Source organism: Culex pipiens, chromosome 2 (assembly GCF_016801865.2).
Source record: "Culex pipiens pallens isolate TS chromosome 2, TS_CPP_V2, whole genome shotgun sequence".
In the NCBI taxonomy this organism is placed as follows: Eukaryota; Metazoa; Arthropoda; class Insecta; order Diptera; family Culicidae; genus Culex; species Culex pipiens.
The window spans coordinates 91,306,266-91,327,666 of NC_068938.1; the positions used below are offsets into that span (position 1 = coordinate 91,306,266).

General features: G+C 35.7%; 1 protein-coding gene across 1 annotated transcript in view; it reads left to right on the forward strand.

Annotated features, from left to right (window-relative positions):
- The first annotated feature begins 1,802 nt into the window (after positions 1-1,802).
- The window catches only part of LOC120424966 (homeobox protein 5), a 127,056-nt gene continuing 107,457 nt past the window's right edge, over positions 1,803-21,401 (forward strand). Inside the window, exon 1 of the mRNA XM_052706939.1 lies at positions 1,803-2,030. Coding sequence (XP_052562899.1) covers positions 1,803-2,030 — 228 coding nt within the window. The remainder of the gene's footprint in view (positions 2,031-21,401) is intronic.

A 21,401-nucleotide genomic window follows, 5' to 3' on the forward strand; every position in this document is an offset into this window, starting at 1 on the left:
AAGAATTTAAGAATTTAAGAATTTTAGAATTTTAGAATTTTAGAATTTTAGAATTTTAGAATTTTAGAATTTTAGAATTTTAGAATTTTAGAATTTTAGAATTTTAGAATTTTAGAATTTTAGAATTTTAGAATTTTAGAATTTTAGAATTTTAGAATTTTAGAATTTTAGAATTTTAGAATTTTAGAATTTTAGAATTTTGAAATTTTAGAATTTTAGAATTTTAGAATTTTAGAATCTTAGAATTTTAGAATTTGATAATTTTAGAATTTTAGAATTTTAGAATTTTAGAATTTTAGAATTTTAGAATTTTAGAATTTTAGAATTTTAGAATTGCAGAATTTTAGAATTTTAGAATTTTAGAATTTAAGAATTTAAGAATTTAAGAATTTTAGAATTTTAGAATTTTAGAATTTTAGAATTTTAGAATTTTAGAATTTTAGAATTTTAGAATTTCAGAATTTCAGAATTTTAGAATTTTAGAATTTTAGAATTTTAGAATTTTAGAATTTATGAATTTTAGAATTTTAGAATTTTAGAATTTATGAATTTAAGAATTTAAGAATTTAAGAATTTAAGAATTTTAGAATTTAAGAATTTAAGAATTTAAGAATTTAAGAATTTAAGAATTTAAGAATTTAAGAATTTAAGAATTTAAGAATTTAAGAATTTAAGAATTTAAGAATTTAAGAATTTAAGAATTTAAGAATTTAAGAATTTAAGAATTTAAGAATTTAAGAATTTAAGAATTTAAGAATTTAAGAATTTAAGAATTTAAGAATTTAAGAATTTAAGAATTTAAGAATTTAAGAATTTAAGAATTTAAGAATTTAAGAATTTAAGAATTTAAGAATTTAAGAATTTAAGAATTTAAGAATTTAAGAATTTAAGAATTTAAGAATTTAAGAATTTAAGAATTTAAGAATTTAAGAATTTAAGAATTTAAGAATTTAAGAATTTAAGAATTTAAGAATTTAAGAATTTAAGAATTTAAGAATTTAAGAATTTAAGAATTTAAGAATTTAAGAATTTAAGAATTTAAGAATTTAAGAATTTAAGAATTTAAGAATTTAAGAATTTAAGAATTTAAGAATTTAAGAATTTAAGAATTTAAGAATTTAAGAATTTAAGAATTTAAGAATTTAAGAATTTAAGAATTTAAGAATTTAAGAATTTAAGAATTTAAGAATTTAAGAATTTAAGAATTTAAGAATTTAAGAATTTAAGAATTTAAGAATTTAAGAATTTAAGAATTTAAGAATTTAAGAATTTAATAATTTAAGAATTTAAGAATTTAAAATAATAAGAATTTAAGAATTTAAAAATTTAAGAATTTAGGAATTTAAGAATTTAAGAATTTAAGAATTTAAGAATTTAAGAATTTAAGAATTTAAGAATTTAAAATAATAAGAATTTAAGAATTTAAGAATCTAAGAATCTAAGAATTTAAGAATTAAAAATTTTAGAATCTGAAAACTTTAGAATTCTAAAATTTTAGCAATTTAGATTTTTAAGTTATGAAAATGGTAGTGTTAAAGAATTTTAGAAATTTGGAATTTTAGAATTTTCTAAGTTCACAATTTTATGATTCAAGAATCATAGACAATTTAGATTTTTAGAAATTAGGAATTGAAGAATTAGAAGAAAGTTAGAATAGAGTTTTGTGGTTGTAAGGTGTAACAAAGTGTGTGTGTGTGTGTGTTTGTGTGTGTGTGTGTGTGTGTGTGTGTGTGTGTGTGTGTATGAGTGGATTTTCAGCGCCTTCCGCACGACCGATGGGCTTGACCGAGATCGCCTCCAGGATGCCGACGGAGCTCGAGTTCGGTAGATGCCTCTCGTCATGGAACAACCCAGACTGGCACGTGGATGATGTTGACCTCTTTGCCGTGGTCCGGAATGAAGAAGTTGGCGTCGCTGCCTGTTGCGGAATGAAGGTCGATAAGATCAGTCTATTACGAATGTTGGGAGATTTTTCTCATTATAATGAGGAGGAGGAGGAGGAGGAGGAGGAGGAGGAGGAGGAGGTTTCGGTACCTGGCTTAAAAGTGCTTCCGGAACTGTCGAAATCACCTGTCCGGGAGAAGTGTCAAAGGTTGATCCGCATCGCCAGCGTCGGTTCTGAAAGAAATGATCGAAAGGACCAGTACAGGTTCAGTTCTGGAATGAAAGACGGAACCGTTGCCAACGGACACCCTCGACAAGGCAGACAGCGCAGTGATTGCATCACCAGAACCTACCCTCCTCTGTTAGAAGACATGAGGACAACGGAAGCACGGCAACGGCTCGTTGATGATTTCCTCCCGATGGACAACATTTTCTTTCTCGGCGGCCGTGGAGCAGGAGGATGAGGAGATTCCGGCAATGCAATCATTATCGCTCTCCGTCTCCGAGGGTGGCCGTTGGCAACTGCACTTTGGATCACTTTTGCCAGAATCGACGCGGGCGGAGCGGATCGACCTTTGATTTTCCCGGTCAGGTGATTTCACCACTTCGGAGAGCACTTTACCCGAAACGCCTTACCGGAACGCCTTTGCTGGCGGTGTTTACAGCTGAACACTTGGGCAGCAACACTCCATTTGGCCAACACCCTCCAAACGGAACCTGTTGTCGGGACACCGGCAACGATTTTCTTCGACCGAAAACAGAAAAAAAACTTAGCACAAACGGCACAAACAAACTGTCATGTTTTGGTTGACGTTTTGTTTTAGGCTGCGTTTTGACAGATGTTACGCTCCCCAAAAAGGGTGACGGAAAAAGTTTAGCTTTCGAAAACAAAAGTTCCGCATTCGAAAACAAAAGTTTTCGAAATCGAAGAAAATGTTTTCATATTTGAAAACATTGTAAACGAAATCGAAAACAATCGATGTTGTCGATTTTAAAACAATTAGTTTACGTTTTTTCGGACAGGATTTCTATCCGTGCAGAATCTTTTTTATTTTCTTAAAATTCTATAATTTATGGCTGTCAAAAAGTCCGTTCAACCAGCTCTTTTTTAATCAAAAATAAGCGACATCTAACTGAAACAAAATATTACATTGAAAAGAATTATTTTTTTTTAAACTATTAACCTGGGTGCTGAATAGTGGTTCGCAAAACGGCCTCAATTTAGAACTGTCAAAGTGGAACCAATTTGCTGTTCGCCAAAAGTAGAGCGTATTGTAAGTATTGTAAGAATGAAAAATGTATGGCTTTTGAGGACCTGGGTTGAAGTCAAGAGACCATAAGAAAGTTGAAGGCGAGATCGTATTTTTTTATAATTATGAATTGAAGTTGTTTATGGAGTCCATGGAGTCGATGCGGTTGTACCCCTCCAGAATCTGTATTTATTGTTTTACTCCATTTGAAAACCTGGTTTAGTGAAAATCCTTTCTGTTTGTTGGATCAGCTTCGCTAGAATTAGCGATGTTTTTTTGCTGGGTCAGGAAGAGCTGCAGGATGCAAAAATTAGCCAGGAAATTTATTTGCGACATCGCAGAATTACAGTCTCGCCGCAGTTCTTTGTCACCCGTAAAAAAAGAAAAATCTCTTCTAACCGATCGAAACGCGACAATGTAACATTTTTGATCGCAAAAATTACAGATTTGACCAAATTAAGTTCTGCAAAGTTCTAGGATCATCTAGACATTCTAACAAATCACTGAAAAAAAAGAATCATCTTGATTGGTTGAGTCATGTCCGAGAACCAGCGAGTTGAATTTACCGTTCCAACTTTTTTGGAGCCTTGGGCGTTGGAATGTTAAGAGGCAGTTTTTGTAAATATTGCTCGGTTTGTTCTAGAGGTCGCATCGAGGTGCTCCAATTTGGATGAAACTTTCAGCGTTTATTTGTCTGTACATGAGATGAACTCATGCCAAATATGAGCCCCCTACGACAAAGGGAAGTGGGGTAAACGGGCTGGTGAGGTCAAAAAAACATAAAAAAAATCTTAAAATTGCTCGCATTTCTGTAAAACTTTATCAATGCCAACTTTCTTAGTTTCACTCGAAAGGTCTCTTGAAGCACTTCAAAATGTGCCATAGACATCCAGGATTGGTTTGACTTATTCTCACAGCTTTTTCAATTTTCTGTTTAGTTAGGTAATTACATGGACGGAATTAACTTTTTAGCCAATCACAGTTTTTCTCATAGTTTTTCGAGTTTTTATAACAAACATGAGTTTTTTCCATTCTTTCAAACACGCAGTTCTGTAAAAAATGTCTTGTACCAAATAAAACAGATTTTACATTCTATAAATACTATTTTTGATGGTTGAAATATATTGAAGATTTTCCATTGTTTCAAATATGAGCAGATTTTTTTTTAAAAGTCCAACATCTAAAAAGAGTGACATAAACTTTAAAAAATATTTGCAACGGCCTTTTTAATATTTCTAATATTAGAGAAATCCTGACCTACATGAATGGTTACGCTGTTCGCATTGTAAGCGGATGATAATGGGTCTAAGATTTTCAAAAATGTGCCCACGTAGTTTATGAATGGTCCTCTAGTATAATCTTATATAATGAGAAGCCAAAAAAATGGTAACCTAAAACAAATAAAAATAACATTGAAAGAATACATGATAGTAGAGAAATTGATAAACAAAAAAATAGTTTCTTTTGGGTTGCGCATTTGATTAAAGTTCATGAAAGAGTTTTGTGTTTGTATAAGTAAATTTTATATACTTTTCCTAAATTAGGCAATTAAATTTAATTTAAATAAAATAAGCAAAAAAAATAATTCGTAATTTCAATTATCTAAAATCGATAGATTTAGAATTTTTTAAATTATCTGAAATTAATGAGTAAAAAAGTAAATCTCTCCCTGTTCCTGAGGGGAACACCCGTGAAGAGTATCGGGGCCGGCATTTACAAAGCGGATTCAGTGACAGTTTATTAATCAACTTAATGTTAACATGTTAAGGTTAATGCTAACATTCCATAGGTTGTCTTCCTAAGGTGTCTTGATAAGGTCCTGTTTGTGACGATACACTACCTTCCCTTTACTAAGCAATCCAGAAGGGAAAAGATCACCAGTTGTGTTGGTCCGATCCGGGATTTAAACCCCGATATACCGCTTATGAGGCGGAAGCGTTACCAATGGGCTACGTGGCTCGGTCGTAATGAGTACAGTTTGTCCAAAATAATTTTCGAAAATATTTCGCCAAATGGCCTAACACCATGAAAAAAGCCATGATCATGCTAGCTCAAATTTGACATTGTATTTACAATCATTTTTTTTTTTGTTTTTTGTTTTGTCATAAAAAGTTAAATATTTTCAGAATATTTTTTCATCAGGGATGCCAGGTTGCCAGATAAATCTGGCATTGCCAGTTTTTTTGAGGGACAATTTTTAAAATTTCATTTTTTATTTCATCCAGACTTTGTTTTGTGAAGCTATAATTTATAAAAAGTGAAAATACACCATTTTTAAACACAATGTTGCTCATTACTTGCCAGGTTTTTCCTGTTTTTTTGCAAGATTTGTTCTGTTCAGACATGGCAACCCTGGTCTTCATCAATACTTTCAATCGTTTAAAGACACCATTTCAATTAGAAGTTTCGTTCACAAATGCCTTTGTTGCAGATCCGAAATTTAGCCCTAAACCAAGTGCTTCAAGGATGCTCTGTTTGTTTTGTAGTGTTTGTTGATGAGTTTAGAATAAATTTTAAATATTACTTCAAATTTGAAAACACCGAAAAAATGGCCATAGGAAATTTGAGCTTGAAAAAACATAACAATAGAAGCGATGTTTTCTTTATTCGGAATGAGACTGTTCGTCGGAAGTTTGATGTTTTAAAATGGAATTTAATCAACCCTAAATTCACATCTATTTATACTCGTCAATTTTGGAAACCGCTGACGTCAATCAATCGCCGGAAGGCTCTTTTTCGAGCCACGCTCGTCACCGGGTCTAAACAGATAATGTGGGCTCCTGCAAGAAACCGTTGGAGTTTTATACCCACAACTATGACAGCTCCTCCATTCCACAGCACCCAATCGATTGCATAAAATTCAATTACTGGATTATAATTTTTATTAGCACTTAGCACTGCAACAAACACGTTGCTACCGGTTTGTTTTCCCGCGGAAAACCCAGTTTCTTCGGAAATCAACCAACACGAAGAAAGAGACCAACACGTGTTGGAGGTTTATGATGGTACATCATTATCCTTGGACGAGGTCCTGCATGCGTCTGCGGTGTGTTGGGCAACATTTTTACTCCAATCATCCCTAGCAGCGTTCGCATAACTTGAGAAAGAGGCAGATATCATGTTACACTTTTCTTAAGATGATGATCTTTGAGGTATCGTGGGCAATAGCGCCTGGGCTACACAGCAAAAATAAAAAAAATAACTTTCATTTTACACTGAATGTCACTGTTGACACACAATGCACTGAAAAAATATTCACAGTCCCAAGAATCTTTTATTTTTATTTTCAAGCACAAAAATTAATTTCCTCAGCATTTTTTTATTGTTGACATTTTTTTTTATAGTGAATATGGGTACATGATTCTTTGTTGGTCTTCTGCTCTACTCAAGATTACCATTTTCTCTATAAAGGCATTATAGATTGAGCAGTACTTCATGGTCAAAAACGCAACATTTACCCTTTAAATCAGGTTGTGCAGTGGGAAAAAGTTGAACACATGGAATCGTTACGTGTATTGGTGGTCATCAACAAAAACTGAGAAGATGACAATCTTACATAACCTGATGATTTCTTAAGGCAATTACGTAAAACTCGAGGAATTCTCTTCTGAAAATATTTGGATACTAGAACGCATTGCCAAAAATAACAGAATGAAGCAAAACACATTGACCTTAATTCTATCTGAAAATATTGAATAACAAAAAATATTCTTGATAATAACTTTCCCATCTCCTTGGAATCACAATTCAACACTTTTTTGTAAAAAATTCTCATATTTTCTCGAATTTTCCATCAACTTTTGAATATTTTGTTTTATTTAGCCGATTTAGCGGTCTCTGTCATTCAAGCTTCAGACTAACATTCCTACCCATTTTCCCGTAATCACACCACTGCACAAATAACAAATCTAAGTGTAAATAAGATTTTCCGAAAAAATGTGATGTTTTGGACAAAGCTGTTTGGATTGGTATGCCTAACAACATTCCAGAAGAGAAATAATAATTCTAGAATAAATTTTCAAAAGGTCTTGTCGGCACCCATGAACCCATGAATCATAGGTTGTTTTAAAAATTAACTCTGGAATTCCAAAAATATTGCGCAGTTCCCACTAATTTGGACTTCCTAAAAAATATTCGAGCAATTCCATGTCAAATAGGGAATCGGTTGTACCCGACACTCGATAATGACATTTGAGAAGGGCGTAAGTGTTTTAAATATTTTTGTATTTCGTAATTTAAATATTGCTGTATCTCGAAGCCGTTGCATCGTATCAAAAAGTGGTCAAAGACAAACTTGTAGGATAAAAGCACTCCACTTTTATGAGATTTTTTGATTTTTAAGTTTAAAAGTCAAATTAGAAGGTGAGCCCACGATTTTTTTTCGTTCAAAATTTTTGTGAAATAGACTTAGATGTTACAAAAAGACTCACGAAAAATGCAGGATGGAGCAACTCACCTAAAAATATACAAAAATCATTTACTGAAACTGTTTTTTTCAAAAGTGCTCTAAACGTCAATACTTTCAAAAACCGAACACAAGAGTCGATTCTCCAGACAATTTTACATAAAAGTCTCCATATTGACCATTGTCTTAAGTCCAATCCTTGTGAAGTTACAGCGGTTTAAAAAATAAAAATGTTGAAAAAATAGGTTTGTTTAAGGTGAGTTGCTCCATCCTGCATTTTTCGTGAGTCTTTTTGTAACATCTTAGGCTATTTTCACAAAAATTTTGAACGAAAAAAAATCGTGGGCTCACCTTCAAATTTGACTTTTAAACTTAAAAATCAAAAAATCTCATAAAAGTGGAGTGCTTTTTTCTTTCAGTGTATTTTTTTCGGAAAGCCCGTCAAATTTCCTACAAGTTTGTCTTTGACCACTTTTTGATACGATGCAATGGCTTCGAGATACAGCAATATTTAAATTACGAAATACAAAAATATTTAAAACACTTACGCCCTTCTCAAATGTCATTATCGAGTGTAACTGGCTCCATATACACAAAAATTGCTTTTATAGGCCTTAAATAACATGTCTACAAAGTTTCATTGAAATCGGAGAGGGTCGAGAAAAAAGTACCGTAAAACGGGGTGACTTTGATAGCCGGGGTGACTTTGATAGGTTTGCGATTTTTCCGCAAAATGAAGAGTACAATTAAAATACGTAAGGATTCGTTTAGAAACATACTGACCGTGGTAGAGAAGTGTTCAAAGTACCTCAAGAAGAACTTTTCATAAAAAATTGACAAGTTTAAAAAGTTAGTTAACTATAGTTAAGAAAATGTTGATGAAAGTCATTATTTTAAACTTCTCAAAGTGTCATGGTTTTCTCAATGAACATGATTTTTAATCGGAAAACGAAATGCATTTTCGGATTCTTTGGACAATTTTCCACTAAAAAAAGGTTAATAAAGTTAGTAAATAATAAATAATATATGTTTTAGAAACACAATTAAAAAAAATCTCCCAATTTATAGGCAATTTCAGTTGAACAAATTTCATGTAAAATGTGAAAACTTGTGATAAGTGCTTCGAATTCAGTATTAAATGCAATATAAATCGATAATTTTATAAACAAAACTAGTTTTAACAAATTTCAGGCAAAATTCCGACTTTCTAACAATTTTACCTAAAATGTATATGTATTTTGCTAAAAAGCTTATACACTTAGTTAACTAAATATAAAAATTGATTTTTTTTCTTTAAAACTATTTCAGCTACTTTAGTGATGGTACATTTAACGTTCAAATAAAGTTTGAACATCTTAAATATGATTTTAACGAGAAAAACTATGACTATCAAAGTCACCCCGGGACTATAACTAAGAATTTTTAACGTAACTATTTTTCTAAACATTATTGCAAAAACTTTTTTCCGAAATAGTGCATTTACTTTGTGTGGTCTACCCCAGTACATGTTTTAAAAATAATAATCTTTATAAAATATTAAAAAACAAATTGAAATCCTATCAAAGTCACCCCGGTTTACGGTACCGAAAAAATTCCTGTTTTGGGCTGGAATTGCTCATTCAAAAAATTGTAGGTGCAAAGGTTCAGTTTGGTGGAAAATGCGTCTGAAAATGTAATAAACAACAACAGTTTGCCTGTTTTTTCGAATTCTTGTTGTCAAAAGTGCGAGAGAAAGAGCGGGCTTAATTCAAATTGCTGAGCAAGTATCAATACTCCTTGAAAGTTAGGTTTCCCAAAACAAGCAAACTAATCAATAACCATCCTAATTTTCAACCAAGCCAGAAGTTGCCTCTTCCCATTTGCAACAACCCTTCAGAAGATACTAAGTCTCCAAAACATCTCATTTTTCGGAAAATCCAATTTAATTTTAATTTTGTAACTCTTCTGTAGACACCGAGGAACTTGAATTATTATTAAACATATAGTGCTTGTGTTAATTTAACCATTAACATGAATTTTATTTGATTTGAACTTAAAACATGCTACATCACATGTACAAAAACAACAACAATCAAGCGTTAAATTATTTCCCACGTAAATTTCCCCGAAACGGTCCTTATCTGTACAACTTCAGACCATCACATGTAGATAAGGTTACGCGATAATTAACATCGTCATACCAACATTCACAACCCGTCCCTAATGCAGCTGCCGGGTGTCACAAGAACTGAGTTGGTACGTATACTACACCTATAGTACGGTTTCGTGTGATGTCAAAGTTAATCACAAGTCTCTCTTATTTTTTGTGCTGGTAAAACCAACTACGAAAAAAAAACCCACACACACATTTACATTTAGATATGTGATTTACGAACCGGCAATGAAAATACACGCGTAGCTCCAAATTACCGAAATCCCACATTTGCAAGAGGGGGTGTTTATCTTTTCCCGGGACCGGGCTGCTAGTCACCTGGAAAAGTGTGAAAGTGCTAGGGATGAAAGGATTTGGGAGCCCTTAATCTCTCCCAAGCCTCAACCGAAGCCACCCACGCAAGTGCATACAATTATCCCCGATTTTGGCGGATTTATAACCCGCACACAGGAAATGGATATCCCTCTCCCCCCGGGGCCAGCCTGATAAGCCAAAGTCGTATTAAATGAATCAGTATCAATTATGCCAACAAGTCTGACCTTATCTGGTGGCAGGCCGGGGCCGTCCGAGGTTCATCAGCCATTGTTGTGCCCTGTAGGTAATCCTAGCCACGAAGGTAACCAACCGTTACGACATCCACAGTGCAATGTGTTTCTAGAACATAATATTGATGGAAAGTGATGGTTAGTGGTAGATTGATCCTTGAACTGATAGCGTGGTTGACCTTTGCACGTTGAGTAACACCAAACAACATTAATGTAGAAAATGGTTGGCGCAATTATACTGGGGTTTAACACGCGCAATGATTTTCATAAAGAACATGTTTTTACCAAGGTTGCAACTCAATGCATTGAACATTTCATTGATTCAAACTAAAAATGTTAATTGATTACACCTACCAACAACTTTTCTGAACCCTCTCAACTTTTGGGAAGCAAATATTAGAAGCTCCAGAATCACACATTTTATATAAAACAAGCCTTACCCGACAAACTTCGTTCTGCCTTTATTTCGTTTGTTGACGTTTTTAACTTTTTTACTTATTCAGTCTCAACTTAAATTTATTATCTTTAAGTGTTTGATTGGCCGTGAAATGAGAATTTGCAGAAATTTTGTTGGTTTGTGTTATTGAAATAAAATTTACTTGTCTTTAGCCTTTATGACGCCGTTAAGAAGAGTGTAAACATTTTAAATTTTTTTGTTGTTTTTGAATAGAGTGCTGAGATATTGAAGTTTTTAGAACTTTTATTTTGGGTGATGAAAAAAAACCGTTTCGTTGCTTCATAAGGACATACAAAGTAAGTGTTAATTTGAAGGGTACATAATCTATACTTTTTACGAAAAATTACAAAAAATATGAGTAATAAAATCACAACATCATTCACTGGTACTATTTTTAATGACATGCTCCCTATTGTGCAATTAGTGAAACGATTGCTCCCTGAGCGACCAGTTCCGGTGGCGCCCGATACTTAAATTTTTATTTTTACGCTCAATTAAGCTTAATACGGATTGATTACCGCCCTAAATGACACTGCAACAAGTTAACATCCTTCAAATGCCAGCTTCACCCTTCCATGACAACACCGGCGGCTGTGGGTGGGCGTGGGTTGCAGATTTAAAGTGTTTGCCACACACATGCATTTGCACTAGGGTGGTCCAAATCCCAGCTTTCTCGGGGATGAAATCATAGATTATTCCATCACTAGACTAAATTCCAAATTTGAGCTTGTTCTGACCACGGGAACCCCTCTCTTTAATCGCTTCAAGTTTGCATGGGAAAAATTGTCAAAATGTATGGAGGAAAGCAACTGTTTCAGTTTTTACCTGTGGAGGGCGCAATAGTCGTCCAATTTTTATCGATTCTCAGATGTATTCCGGAAGACACCAGATTTTTATTTTTTTTTAGCTGAAAAGTTATTAGCTTCCAAAGAGGACCCTTTTTGCGCAGACGGCTCTAAGGGGCTACCATGAAAAAAATATTTTTAAAAGCACGTCCGTGCTCGCTTGCTTGCCTGGAAGAGCGCCTGTTATGTTATCTCTTTGAGCCGGCCGTGCAAAAAGGGACCTTTTCGGAAGCTAATAACTCTTCAGCAAAAAATCCTATAAATATGCTGTCTTCGACAAAGTTGTTCTAAATATAATGAATGTACCGTAAACTGGGGTCAATCGGGACACATGGGGCGAATTGGGACAGCATTTTTAACCATGTTGGAGCACAATATTTTGATTTTTCTGGTTGGTTTCGGTTAGAACAGACTCAGGTCAACAAAATGTGTACATCCTTTTCCAAATTTAAAAGCTTTAAGTGCTCTAAAAACTGCTGTCCCTATTCAGACTGTAGTCCCGATTCACCCCAGATTACGGTACTCCATACATTTTGACGATTTTTCCCATACAAGCTTCAAGCGAATAGAGGGAGGGGTTCCCGTGGTCAGAATGAGCTCAAATTTGGATTTTAGTCTAGAGATGGGTCAATCTATGATTTCAGGGGGTAACCCCTGAGTCCGGATTTGGACCACCCTAATCTGCACCCACCCCGGAATGGTTCAATCAGGCGCACTTTGCTGTATTTACGTGGCTTTCATGCTATGGGAAACATTAGGCATCCGAGCATTGCCAATTTTATGCTGACTCATAAGCAACTCATCCCGAAGCTGGAGACAGATTTCTTCTTTGTTATGTTGAAGGTAAAATTGTCTTATTTGTCTTGTAAAAGACAACTTTTTTTTTTTTTTACTCTTAACTTATTTTTATTAGGTCCTTTTAGGTACTGCGACCAGGTTAGGACCGGGGATCATTAACAGATACAAAAAAAATTAAATAACACATACAAAACAATAACCGCCGGCTACGGTTTCTTGGACCCGTACTTGCAGACCAAGTAGCCAAGAACTCTAACCTGCTCCTTGCGTGTCTTGCACTTCTCCAACCGGGTGCAGAGTTCGGAGAAGATTCTCCACAGTTCCGCAGAGCCGTAGAGCTCCTCCTCACCTCCTTCCTTCGTGCCGCCAGCGTCTCCTGTGGCTCGAGGGTGTTGATCATTCTTTCCTGCTTGCGGGACCGCACCCGGCAGCGGAGGGAACTCCGCCGGCGTGAACGCCGGAACTGCTGGACTCTGCTTCTCCGCCTTCCGTATCGGCGGTTTCGGATTCGATGACTGCTGGCGCCTCTGGATGAAGTCCGCACGCTTGGGGCAGCTGCGGTCCGTGGCCTCGTGGGCTCCAGAGCAGTTGGCACACCGCTTCGGCTCGGCTTCTTGGACTTTGCAGTCGTCCGTCGTGTGGGGACCCCCACAGCTGTTGCACCTGACCTTGAGGTGACAGTTCCTGGTTCCATGGCCCAGATGCAAGCAGTTCCTGCACTGGGTCACGTTCGGCCGCTTGTTCCGGTAGGCCTCCCACCGGATGATAGTGCTTGCCACAACTTTCATTGCAGAGAGCTTCTTCAGATTGGTGTATCCCTTTGGGAAGACCACAATGTACGGAGTTTCGTCCACGGTGGACTTTTCCTTCCGCTTGATGACATGCACCTCCAGTGCGTCCAGCTTGAGATCCCTCTTCAGCAGGTACTTGACCTCATCCGGTTTCAGTTCATCAGGTAAACCACGAAGAACGACCCGGTGAAATCGTTCGCTTCTTCGGCCGTGGGTGTAGAATTCCACTTTCTTCTTCTTGAGGAGCTCTTGCAACTTGTCAAAATCATTGACAGAGAAGCAGGTCACCTTGGTTCCAAATCGGGTTAGTTTGTAAATCGGGTCGAAACCAAATTTACAACTTTCCACTATCGCCACGAGCTTGTAGAAATCCGTGGTGTTCTTCACCACCAAAGGTGGTTGCTTTTGTTTACTTGCCGACTGGCCGGGTGCTGGAACCGCCGGGACGTCCCCTCCTCCTGCTGGGCTGGCATTGTTGTTGTTTTCCGCTAGTGGGCTGAACTTGTTGTTGTTGAGCAGATTCTGCTCCACTTTGCTATCGTCCTCTTTCTTCCTTTTGCGCTCGTTCGCCTCCATTCCTCGGAATGTTGGGCGGAAAGTCCACCGAAAGAACCACGACGGCCACTATCGGCACTTTTGACCCGCAAAACACGACACCTCCAAACGTAAACAAGGCCGCGAGCGCGCGGCTGCCACACGTCCGTCACACAAGAGCACAGCAGGAGAACTGAAAAAAGACAACTTTCTGTCGCTATAAATTTACATTTCTGAATCAATGTCTCAACCACTATAGAACTTTAAACAAATCGCCATTCTTTAAACTTTTTTAAATAAAAATAGCGATAGGTCACTCTTTCAATCACTGTCAAACTCTTCTAAGCTATCTCATTGATACTGATTCACGCTTCAGCCTATGAAGTCTTTTGATCTGAGCTAATGATGTAGTATGTTATGTTCGACGGCGTACTTGGCGGTGTAATCACTTACCAAAACATCTTACCCAGCAGCACGTGGGCCAGACTTCCCTCATACAGAGCCTATTCCGCGTCAAATAAGATAATATTTTCTCCCTTTTTTCCACGGAATTTTACACACGTTGGCGACGCACATGAACGTCACTTCTAGATTTTTTCCCATAACTATGCAAATGTGACTCCTCCATTGATCTTTGACGTGTATTAAATTCGCCCAGTCAACGCATATGCTTTGCTTATGTACTGCTCCCTGTTTCGTCATATCATACTTTACTAACTTCTTCTTTTTAACATGTGCTAACAGGTGATGTTAAAGTATGCACTATATTATTCAGCATGAGGTGGATACAACATACCTGTATTTTCAAACCATATTTACCGAGGTTAAGTTAAAGTTGTTATGAATTGTGATTTCAATATTTTACATTTATTAAGATGTAATGGAATTAAATCGATGTTCAATTTTTTCCTCTTTAAAAACATATTTAAAAAATCTTTATTTAATAACAGGAAGCAAATAAAATAATGATTATTTATCAGTACTATCAACTGGGGCGAATTGAGACAGCAGTTTTAACCATGTCAGAACACAGTATTTTTATTTTTCTGATTAGTTCGAATAGAACAGACTCACCCCAACCAAATGTGTACAACCATTTCCAAATTTAAAACCTTTAAGTGCTCTAAACACTGCCGTCCCTATTCAGACTGTAGTCCCGATTCGCCCAGCTGACGGTATTTTGTACGCACATTGTTTGTCATTTTCAACCACCAAAGCTACAAGGTATCCTCCTAAGGTTCCAAATATACGGCCAAATCTAACAAGCTGTGAGTTTTTTTGTTTGGTTTCATAGCACTGAACTCAAGCTAACTTACTGTTTACACAGCTAATACACTATTTGAGTATATTGGTCAATTTGGTTACTAATTTCCACATTTAGTAAGTGGCGTTTTGAGCTTTTCTGAGCCAAGGAGTTTTGATTTTTTTGTTGTTTGCAAAAACCTTTTCTAGCATAATCGAATGATTTCGGTTCTTTAGTTTAGCTACGGTAGATTCCTGCAAAATATTCCAGTGCACTTTACAATCTGCTTAAATGGTATTTAGCCTGAAAAATAATCTTTTTTCGGGCTAAATTCCATTTGAGCAATTCAGTACTCGAATCTGAAAAAAAAATCATTCGTATTTTTTATTTCACTAAAACTTTCCAGCGGGCCTCCCATAAAACGAAAAAAAATGCATCATTGGTTTGCCCATACAAATCACAATACAATTTTGTCAGCTATCCATACAAAATCTGTATCCTGAGAAGGGGTTTTTTCTGATCGATTAGGTGTGTTGGGAAATGTTGAAGGTTATATAAATATTTTTACAATCTATAAAAATACCAAATATATTAACTATCATTTCACAACTCAAAATTGAAATCTAAAAAACCGTATTATTGTTTTATTTTTTATATATGCAGCAATTCCCGACGAAAACAGCATGAAAAAAAACAAAAGTGCTCGGATCGTGCTCAAAATTTTTCTGGGGGTTCCCTGGCCGAAATAATTAGACCCGTATTTTTTTGTTTGGCCATTAGGGTGACCTACGCCGTGTTAGGGTGGTCTGAAAAATGGCCATTTTCGTCGATATTCGCAAAAACCACTTTTTCGAAAAATCATAACTCCTCGCCATTTCAACCGATTTCAATTGTCTTATACGCAAATGAAAGGTGATAAGTTGGCCTTTCAATGAAAAATAATAAGAAGTTTCAAAAATCGAGCCTAACATATGAAAAGGGCGTATGAAACATTAAAATGCCGTTTTGACGGTGTCTGGACCAAAGAGCCTATGTCTGGAAATTTTTTTATCGGATTCCCCGGACATTTTATACGTAACATGCTAAAAAATGGAAGGAGTTAATTAACAGGATTCTGAGATATGATTTTTTGAAAATAAAATCCGTGTTTTTCGACGCGCCGCGCGAGATCGGCAAAAAATCATCTTTTTTTACTAAAACTGCGGTAAATTGAAAATTTCAGCGATGACCTATAGTGGAGTGTGGGGTAATTTGGACACCCTAAGGAAATTGCTCTGTTACGGGCTGTATGGATATTTTAAAGGAATGTGGATGACACCAGAGGATAATAGAGACCATATTTGATGGAAAAATGTCATTCATTTCGATAAATTTTGATGAAAAACCCATTGTTATCGCTAAAATTGAAAGGTGTCCAAATTACCCCCACATTTTTGTGTGGGGGTAATATGAACACCCCTATGGGGTAATTTGGACGTGCCTTGTGGGGTAATTTGGACATGCCTTGTGGGGTAATATGGACACCTTTTGTGGGGTAATTTTGACACATGTTGAAGAATAAGTTTAACATTTGATTTTTTGAGCATGTTTTTTATCCTTCAACCTGGTTTTGTAATTGCTTTATATTTTGAAGTGTTGCTCACAATATTTCATCAAAGGTTTAAATAATGATTTTGTGATAGAACTATAATTCAATAGGAAGATAACAAATAGTTCAGTGTAGTATACATAATTTAATCATTAATACTGAAATGATTTAAACATTGATTCTGGATCAGGCACACTATACTTGTTTTTAGTGATTAAGGTATCGTTTATGTTTATATAAATCAATCTTTATATATAATTTATCAGCCTGAAAATATCATTTTTTTTAAATTTTACATTCTGTAGCCCTTCAAATTTAAATATTATTGTAAACCAGCATAGAAATTAGAAATGTCAAAGAAATTAATTAAAAGCAATCAATATTAGAGTCTTGTTGAACGCCAATGTACAGTAATCAGATTTTCATCAATTCGAATATTGGAATAAATATATCTAAATTAAAAAATATGGGTTTTTTGAAAGTTCTCATTGCTCACATTCATTTTTGATTGTTTTGACATATTAAATCCCTCTAAATTTATCTAAATCCCTTTAAAAACTCATCCAACCAAGGAAGTTTCTTTTTTGTTGCCTGACAGGTAGACTTTCAGGTATGTCCAAATTACCCCACAAGCCATGTCCAAATTACCCCCAAAGCTTATTCTATCATAAATTGCGATTTTTGATGATAAAAATGGATAAAATGCACAATTTTTATACGTACATATCTCAGGCATCGTCCAAGCAACCCCCTTAAACAAAAACCCGATTTAATCCCACCTGGGGTGAGATAGAACCTTTCTTACTAAAGAATATAACAATGGTAGAACTTTTTTCAATTCATAACATCGACTTTGTTTATTTATAACGTCAGCACAAAAGAGAGTCCTATGATGAAAGCAAAGTATTATGATGATATTATGAGTATTATGAATGATATCTTGACTTTTTTTTGATAAGGTCCTATAAACAAATGTAAACATTGAGTGTATCCCGCTTACTCCGATGGACTTTGACATAAGGTGTGAAAGGGATACACTCAATGTTTACATTTGTTTATAGGACCTTATCAAAAAAAAGTCAAGATATGATCTCCTAAAGAAATAAAAAACGCAATTTTCACCAAAAGAATATTTTTAATCGTACAATATGTTTAGCAAGCTTCCCAACAACGCGGTTTTGGTTTTCTAGTTTCGGTACAATCCCTTTTGTGTGACTGTGTTGGTGTTTTGGTTCATCGTACCAGCGCACCAACAAAAGCAAAACCGAGGTACAAGTGAACCGCGTGTGCCGCACGGTGCAGGGAAGCTAGCCACTCAGCTTCTACGAAAATGACAGAGTCAGATATAGCTATTTTCAACAACCGCACCACTACACACTCAATCGCAAGAACCTTAGGTAGAAAGCCATTGGCGTCGCCAGCATTGAAAACTTTGAAAACGATATAAACGATGAAAGCTTGGAAAGCTCCTATTGGAATCCAATGAACCCAGTTAAATAAAATTACGAAAATGAAGTCTACATTTAGGCGATTTTAGGAGCGCACGGGAAACAAATTGATTGCAGCCGGATGAATGTCCTATGTCACAAAAGTTTTTGCATAAACATTGGACAGTTATGCAAAAACGAACAGGGCAAAAGAAACCGAAAAGCTACGATATCTTACATGTTGTAGGAAACATCGGTAGACAAGCTACTACAAAACGAATATAAGTCGAGCCACAAAATAGATGCGCCAGCATTCTCGCGCCAGTATTCGAAGCTCAACTTGACAACTTGTCGACTTGGCGACGAAGCGTCGAAAATCGATGCAGTGTGATTTTTTGACGATTTTTCAGATTAAAATTCATGCTGAATCGACATATTTACGAAGCTGGAAATGACGTCCAGCCTTAAAGTAAAACCTATACCTTTCTTTAGTAAGAAAGGCAAAAATGACCACTTTTTTGCCATATAACCCCTGCAAAACCTTATTTCCTAACCTTCAAATATTAGAATTTAAGGCAGTGCCAACCGGCCTTTGGAAACTTTTACACATTATACCGAAACTACTTAACCTATTCCAACTTTTTTGGTTTGTCCATACTCCTAGGCCATTACTAGTACTAGCCTCATCACTTAAATTACCGTTTTCACTTTATATCCGAAGAAAACGTGATTTTTAAAGGGGTGTCCAAATTACCCCCACTGTCCATATTACCCCAAACTCCCCTACATGTCTGGGTACCAAAAGTTGCGTCTTTTTGGTACCCAGACAAGAGTGTAAAATTCCGTGGAAGAATTTATGGTATAAAAGCATCCTTGAGGCCCTATAAAGCTCACTTGTGAGATGTATGTGCGTGTACTTTATTTTGTGTAAGAGTTATTTCCGAAACCACTTGTCATAGAAATGTAGTTTTGGTAGCATTTTGTATGTCAAACCAAAGGATATAAATTAGATAAGGTAATGCGGGGTTTTCAAATAAATAATTGAAATAATAATTGAATAAATTTTATTTTTTGAAAAACATTTTTTTAAAAAGCGTTTTTTGGTTCAGTTTGGCATGCAATACAATCCTACAGGAAAAAAATCCGGTGAAATTTGCCCGGAAAATGTTAAAATTTTCTTTTTTTAGAAAATCTCCGTATAAAATCTGGTTTTCAGGCTAACTATTTTTTGACAGCTGGAAACCCTCCTTTCTCTAACGGATCTATATACTTTGGGTGCAATCCTGGGCTCCGGAAATTCCTGGGAAATAACAAACTACAACTTACGACTTCGAGAAAATTTAACATCTCTATCGACACCCTCTAATTATAAAACAATATTTTTAAAGAGTTGCTCCAACTTGTAAAATATGTGATTTACAAAGTTTATTGCAATGTAAAAGCTTTTTGACATGTTGGCAACTAAAGTCAAGAATCAGATGAATCAAAGAAGTTTTTTGGCAAAGTTGTTCCCAGGAACACTAACTATAAGTTTGTCAGATTTTTGAAAAATACAAAAAATTTCATAGACTCAAATATGGTAATACTTAGAAAGCACTTTTTTGAGTTTATCCCACAAAGCCAGAGTGCCAAGTCGTGTCAAAACAAATCAAGCTCAAATTTGGGATTTGAGCTCAGTACAGCTAGGGTATCATTATCTCTTATGCCCGCCAAATTCAATTATTTTGCTACAGAGAAACCTCTTTGTCGATGTGGTTAGTTGGCTTAATTTTCAATGTTAACAAATGAAACTTTTTGAAATTTTCCGAAAAAAATATTTTGAAAAGAAGATTAAAATTTCAAAAGGTCTGAAAGTTATTTTGAATATTTGGCCATTTTGAAATGCTAGTCATGATTCAAATTTTGTCTTGTTTTCTTCTCTTTTAACCGCTGTATCTCAGCAACCAGGATCAAATCTTCAATGTTTCTACAATTTTACAGGAACTATGCGATGAAAATATTTACAGAAATTTATACTCTGGAAACTGTTAAGAAAAATCGCCTTTTTTCAAAATAAAATCAAATTTTAAGGGGCTATTTAGAAAATGGTGCAGTGTGTGTGTGTGTGTGTGTGTGTGTGTGTGTGTGTGTGTGTGCAACCAACCAAACGGGACCACGCGGCCGCCTCTTACAAATTGAGTTGTTTCCATGTTTTTTAGATTTGACATCCTATACATGCAAATAACTCGCATAGGCATTTGGAAGGTGTTAGCTCTGCCGAGCTTCGGTGACCCATTTCTACGCAGGCTAGCCGTGCGCGAGGTACCTCAGCTTGAATCGACAAGCCCCGCCCTAAAGAACGTTTGCATCAATCAGATTCAAACGTTATTTAGAACTTCTGAACCCTTGTCAAATGGACAAAGACCCAGCGCGTATATAGTTTGTAGTAATAGTATTCCTAATTCACCAATCCAAAGAACGGGGGATCGAACCCCGGTTAGAGCGACTTTGATGTTTCGTTCATGTTAGAGTTTCAAAAATTCATATTTCCTTAACTTTATCGTTTGGAGCAGATGGGAATCGAACCCAGCATCATTCGCTTACAAAGCGAACAACGTAGCCAGTCAGCAACGGCTGCTCCATATTTCCAAATGGAAGTTTCTCACCCGAAAAGCAGCACCGGCAGCGATTGCACTTGCATTGGGCTTGACCAAATCGATCATGGCGTTGGCGTTCAGCCGCAATTGATGACTCCCGTCGGATGTTACAGGTCATCATAAAATCTGCAGGAACATCGCAGGAACCCACCACAACCGCACCAAGCACTTTAGTTCAAAAGAAAATAGTGAAAGCGCGCGCACTTAAGCCCTTGCCACTCACGAAGAACACGAAAAAACGAACATTTTTCCCAAATTTTCGAACCGGAGGTTAATATTTCCGTGAATTCTCGGACACCGGAATTGTCACCCATTTTTTAGATTTTGCCGTTTGCCTTCAAAATTTTTTTAAACCGATCAAAACAAAAAAAAAACTTTTTCTTCCTCACTTCAGTCATCTTCGCATCAGAGCAAACGCTAAAACTGCTTTCTCTTTCTTGCCAACACACTGATGCTGATCAGACTCGGGCTATTTAGAAAATGGTGCAGTTTATCAATATTTCGACTAAGTTCAAGTTTGAATTTAGTTCTACATTGAAAACTGACGTCAAAAATAAAATAAATAAATAAAAATAAGCATTTTGTGAAATTGAATACCTGTGAAACAAGTTAATTTAAAACGTAACGCATCGCGTTACATACAGTAAAACCTCTTTCTACGCGATGCGTAGAAAAACGCTTTTAGAAGCTAGCAAAAATATTGTATGGTTTCAGAGAAATTCACGAAACAAAAAGCGTAGCGCCACCGCGTAAAAAGAATTTTCTCTTTACACGTGAAAAAAAACTGGAATGATTAAATCAGTTTTTAAACTCTTCATTGTTCCCTCTCATACAACTATAAAAGTT